This window comes from Gobio gobio (genome assembly GCF_949357685.1).
Source record: "Gobio gobio genome assembly, chromosome: 25".
Lineage (NCBI taxonomy): Eukaryota > Metazoa > Chordata > Actinopteri > Cypriniformes > Gobionidae > Gobio > Gobio gobio.
In genome coordinates this window covers 1073431-1079430 of record NC_137121.1, presented here as the reverse complement: position 1 = coordinate 1079430, position 6000 = coordinate 1073431, and the positions used below count along the sequence as shown (strand labels likewise).

Below are 6000 nucleotides of genomic sequence, written 5' to 3'. Positions count from 1 at the left end.
ATGAGATGCACCTTTCATTTCAACAAACTGACAAACTGATCACATGACGTGACAAAGTGGTCATATCAAGTGGTTCATTTCTTTGTACTTTTCCTGTTATAGTCAGGAATTCTGGTTATTTCTGGGAAATCTGGGAGCCATTAGAGCTGACTCTTTTCAGCTCTCAAATGGCTTTTCATTTAGTGCCATTTCTGGCTTACACTAAAAAATAAATAAAAAAAATGATATATATATATATATATATATATATATATATATATATATATATATATATATATATATATATATATATATATATATATATATATATATATATATATATATATCATTTTTTTTTTTTTTTTTTTAGGTGCATCTCATGTTTGTGTTATGTTATTGTTTTGGGGGGGTTACCATTGTGGTGAAGTGTAGAGATGTGCTTGGGTTGGAAATAGGTGTCATAATTTTATTAAGCTAGACCAACAAGCTATTTTTTGGCAATATTTTGACTACAGGATTTTGTACAGGGTGTGTCTGCCCTACATCAATGTACTGAATGTTGATTCATTTGTTTTTCCATGAACTAAGCCTTTTGTCCTTTTTGTTTGAGTTCAAGTATCACGTGTACTTTGAGTTTTGAAGATACGTGTCAGGTGTGGTGTTACTGAGCAGTGATTATCATAAATGCTTTCTCTTCTGACCAATAGAAACTGAAACAAAAAAGATTTCCCCTAAATCCCCAGAGTAAGATGTGTAAAGTACCGTACAGTCTGTGAACATCACCCCTGTGCAAACAGAATTAGTGACTTATAAACCAGATAAAACGGTAAACTTTTTTGTCCTCAGTTTATAACAAGCTGTATATATATATATGAACAGAACAATAGAAATGCAATGTCACCACTGCATGTGTGTGAGTGTGTGTGTGCGTGTTTCAGACTCAGTGTAATTATTCCTTATTATAAGACAAAATTGCTGAAAATGCCTGCATATTTTTCCAAAACGAAAAAAAACAAAAACTTCTTTTGAGAAAAATCTCAGATGAAAAAACATTATTGAAGAGAGGAAATAATATTGTTGTATTTTTTTTTTGCAACATTATTGTTAAGGCTTTTTGCATTACTTTTACAGGCCATCAGGAAGAGTTGGTCACAGCTCAGTCTATATGCCTCAGTATAAAAGCTGCACAAGCTCACATGCAACATACACATTATGGAAGTTTTATTTTAGTATTTTATTTTATGGGAAGCTGGTTTTGCCTGAAACATATTTCAAAAAGAGTACCTTATTGGAGAAAATGAAACTTTTTAAAATCTGAATAAACAGGATTTTGTTCAGGGTGTGTCTGCCCTACAACAATGTACTGAATGTTGATTAATTTGTTTTTCCAGGAACTAAGCCTTTGTCCTGATCCCATGTTTGAGTTCAAGTATCACTTGTGCTTTGAGTTTCGATGATACGTGTCATTGTGATATGTGATTTATTTTTTATCTATTTCTGCTGGTGCCTTCCTTTTAGAAAATAAAACAGTTCATGTGGATTATTAACATGAACCTGCACACAATATTATTAAATTATATGAAGTATAATCCAACAGGATGGATTTTTTTTAATCAAATAATTTCAGACTACAGTAGATTCTAAAAAAAAGAGGCTTAAGAGCCTTCCTTGGGGTATAATACATGAACATTTTAAGAAAACATCATGTTGAGTAACTAATCCAAAGAACGTCAACAATAGCTGACAAGCTCCACTCAAGATGTCCCACTAATCGTATTACAGTAAGGCTATGACATGACAAAATGAGAGCCAGTCTGAGAATCACATTATTTACAAGAAGAGCCTCTTGAATTAAAATGAAAACGAATCAAAGATAATCTCCAGAACGCTGATGGTTTATCTCTGCAGGATCTGCAGGTTTAGTGTTTAAAAAGCAGCCATTACCATGAATACTTTCCTTTCTCAGAAACTGAAACAAACGACTGAATAAAATTTCCCTTGGAGTAAATGTTTATTGTTGTGTTCATCATACAAACTTTTCAGACATGTTTTTTCAAGATAATTTGGTCATGGCTAAAGCTCATTCGTGCTGCATGCTTCTCAAAGGCATCCCCCTCTACAAAAACAGACATTTATTTATGTTCCATGTTCACTAATATCTTACAATGTTCTTAAATAATGAGTGCTACAGTTCACATGTGTACAAAGTGCTGATTTTCAAAATCAAGAGCTGTTTTGGTGCATTTTTTACATTTTGAAATATCCGTCTAAAGTATTAATTCCTTTCAATTTAAATCCCAAATCAGTAGTAAATCACACACACACACACACACACACACACACACACACACACACACACACACACACACACACACACACACACACACACACACACACACACACACACACACACACACACACACACACATACACACACACACACACACACACACACAAAACTAAGTATAACCAATAGATCTAAAGCCAGATTGGATTTTGCGTTTTGCAACATCTCAGTCCAGACTCCAGAGTGTTTTTAGGATCCATGTTTGCATCAACACACATCTAGGAGAGAGACAAACAGAAGATTATGTAAAAAAAAAAAAAAAAAAAAAAAAAAAAAGGTTATATGTGTTGTAAGAAGTCATACCTCCACCGGGCATCTTCATGACAATTAAGAGTACAGATAAATGCTTAATTTTGTAAAACATGAGTGTCAGGTGGTCCTCCAGAGGGTCTTTTCCAAAGATGACCCTGACATCGTTTGGATCTATATAAATGAAATTATGAAAATAGTTCATTTAATAATATCTTGTATAAACATGGTAAAACATTATAACTAAGCATTTCAAAAGTTGTCATGTCATGTTTTAGATGTTGCTTTTAATTTAAACTCATAGTAGCCTATAAAATAACTTACCCGGTGCTCCGGGGATCTTTTCTTTAAATTTCTTCTTCAGTTCCAAAATGGTGGTTTTATTAAATTTGACCTCATCGTCTGCCACTTCTATCGGTTTATTCTTTTTATCGTTGAAATTAATAAGCACCTGATAGATCATCTTCACACAGCAGAGGTTTGAAGGCTCACTCTGAGGAAATGAAAGCGCTGCAGCAATTCTTATAAACTGCAGTGCCACACACAGACGAAACTCTCGTGTGGAAGGAGGAGCTTCAGGGAAAGAGCACGGGATATAAATCTGCTCACTTTCGATTTTACTGTCACTCGGGGTCTGGCATTAAATAACGCCCGTCTCAGGTGGATTTTAAGTCGTGACATTTTAACAAGGACGTCGGATTTATCAGCATAATGCCAGCGGGTGAACGGGGAACTTAAATGTCGATATTTACAAATTTCTTTTCGACGATAATGGCATCAGGTAAAATATAAGACAGATGGCACTCAAATCTTAACAAGTATTGCAACGCTTATTGTACTGTATGCTACTGTTTTTCTTTCGTTTATTTTTTGCCTGTTTAATGAATTTACTTCTCTGGTGAAAGCTAACTGTGATGAGATCAGACGTGTTTAAACCTGTAATAGACAGAAACAAATGAATGAGATATTAGCTGATAGTTGTAGTTTGTCTATAGCCTACTAACAGTTAGGCTAATGTAGCCTACGTTGTCTTTTTTTTTTTTTTATTAATTAAACGAATATTTGCACCACAATAGCATTACGTATATACAAGCATTCTGTGGTGTAATAAAGCAATAAAGCCCCGTGGAGCCGTGGTTTAGGGTGAAAGTGAAAGTGAACGGAACGGAACGGCAGCGGCGTTCTCGAGTTCTATTGCGCATGCGGGACTTTAACTGCTAGCCTACTTCGTGACGTTCTACTGTAACGGGAGAACATCTGATTTGCCATAGTCGCTAACAGGTGATAGATTAGACAAGTAAATGTTGTATTTTATGGTTATGTGTGTCATTTTAATTCTATTTAATACCAAATGTTCCCATCTCTAAATGACACTTATCTGGGTCTTTAAATCATTATTATTATTATTATTATTATTATTATTATTATTATTATTATTATTATTTATGTATTAATTAATTAATTATTATTATTTTATTATTAAATAATCAGTTACACTGGCCTCCTGTTGATTTGCCTAGTGATTTGTGCGTTATTTGGCTAAGGCAGTTCCACCAGCAGCTGTTGCTTAAAGTCCCTAATAAGTTAGAACAGCTAAGGGGCTGTTTAAATAAACTTTACTTAACTACACTTGCCCTTATATGTTAGTCTTGAGCCATGTGTTATTTGGTTTATTGGTTTTGATGTACTTTTATGCGTATGCTTTGTAAAATGCCTTGATGTGTTTCATATTAACTCTGATGTGATGTAATGGCATTGACTGCTATTCTTTAGAGAACCCCCAGGTGGGGCTATTTATTTGTAGACTCTCTTTTTTATTAGCCAGATAAACTTAGTTTAATACAGAATAGAATACATAAATGTACATATTGATACAAAAAGAAAAACAATGGCAGAGTGTATAAACCCTTGATCCATTCCTCAAAAAAAAAGAAAAAAAAAAAAGAAAATAAATCTTTCAATTTGCACAAAGGACTTTTGTTTTGAAAATGGAGAAACTTTGGCTTGGATCCTGACTATTTCTTCTTATGTAGCCTATATGACATTTTCCCAAAATAATAATTTTTTTACAATAAAAGTAAAATTATTATGATTACTTTCATTGGAATAATACATACCAAAATTATTTAATTTAAATACAACATTTGTTTTCCTTCTAAGGATTTTTGTGTGTGTATATAATTACAAAACAGATGGATAATAGCATAATAACAATAGAAGGTATGCATTGACCTCACTTTCCCCCCAGAACACACGCCCTCAGCCAGACTGAGTGGCAGAAGAGCTGCAGCATGACTGAGCTAATAAAGAAAAACACAAGTAAAACAAACGAGTTTTTTAATACTATATTTAACAATGCAATATATATATAATATGATGTTACCCCAAAATTCAACATATCAAGACAAAATGACTGCAAATCCCAGTTTGGCTGCCTGGAGTCCAGTTATTTCTGTGAATTGCGGTGATCCATTTGCTTCTGTTTTCTGTAGCTTTCATCAGTCTGTAAAAATATACCTCAGATTTCTTGTCAAATCTGTTTGTACAGTCAATCATATTTTTTGCAGCATTCACACTATACACCAATGCTGTCTTTGTGCCGCTCAGGGGGCGTGATCTCACCGTGCATACCCTCTATATCTGATAGTAGAAAGATTTATACTCATGTAATCTAAATATCTCTATCATGTTTTTCAAGGTCGTGCAACTCGTGACCAAGAAAGATCTATGCAGGATCCCCAGAAGTCCAAAGGAAAAAATGCAAGCAGGGATGAGCATGCGGTGCAAGAAGGTATGCAGTTCTTGTGCTTTTAGTAACTTGGAGATCAGTAGCAAAAAATCCACCAAACAGTTTCTGTAGTTGCTTATAAGGCTTTTTGGACCACCCTTCACCTCAATATATCTGGGTTGTCTTGATAGCACAGCTCTCTTTAGAAACGTGTTTGTGTTATTAGTTAAGTCAGATTGTGTTAGTGTATAATTGTGACTGAAGATCAGACGACACTTTATGAGTAATGCAGATATTCAGATATTTTAAAAGGTTTACCAATCATCTTCTTGAGTGTGTTTTTTATATCCTGTTTGTATAGTATTGTGCTCAGTGGAAGCTTGTTTAAATTATACAGTAGTGTTTGATTCTGCATACATCGATGAATAAATGACTATGAACTGTGTATTGAAACTAAGCAGAGTGCACAGGTTGGAGTGAACTTTAAGACACTAGACATTTTCCCTCTGATATTTGATCATGTTATGCACTGATCATTGCCATCAGTTTACAGTGCACATCTGACCACTGAAAGCCATAATCATCCGAACATTTAAAAAAAAAAAAGATTGACAGGATCACACTGTGACTGATCATTGCTTCTATTCCGTTAAATAATTATGTATTATAAGGCTGCAGAGTGATTCACAATCATGAT

At 34.1% G+C, this 6000-nt stretch overlaps 1 protein-coding gene and 1 long non-coding RNA gene across 6 annotated transcripts in view; one reads left to right on the top strand and one right to left on the bottom strand.

The window, feature by feature from the left end:
• Positions 1 to 1971: 1971 nt before the first annotated feature.
• Positions 1972 to 3070, bottom strand: LOC307121604. The gene is made up of 3 exons (XR_013815967.1): positions 2900 to 3070; positions 2630 to 2749; positions 1972 to 2544 (listed from the first exon to the last, which is right to left on the bottom strand). It is a non-coding gene; the product is annotated as an uncharacterized lncRNA (long non-coding RNA).
• Positions 3071 to 3200: 130 nt separating this feature from the next.
• LOC307122289 (uncharacterized protein) overlaps positions 3201 to 6000 on the top strand; it is a 196596-nt gene continuing 193796 nt past the window's right edge. For 4 of the 5 annotated variants that reach the window (XM_079810337.1, XM_079810334.1, XM_079810336.1 and 1 more), the window contains exons 1-2: positions 3201 to 3356; positions 5274 to 5366. In XM_079810337.1, coding sequence (XP_079666463.1) covers positions 3314 to 3356; positions 5274 to 5366 — 136 coding nt within the window. In that variant the 5' untranslated portion in view covers positions 3201 to 3313. Of the gene's footprint in view, positions 3357 to 4823; positions 4895 to 5273; positions 5367 to 6000 lie in introns of all 5 variants that reach the window. The other variant, XM_079810335.1, reaches the window with a different exon arrangement.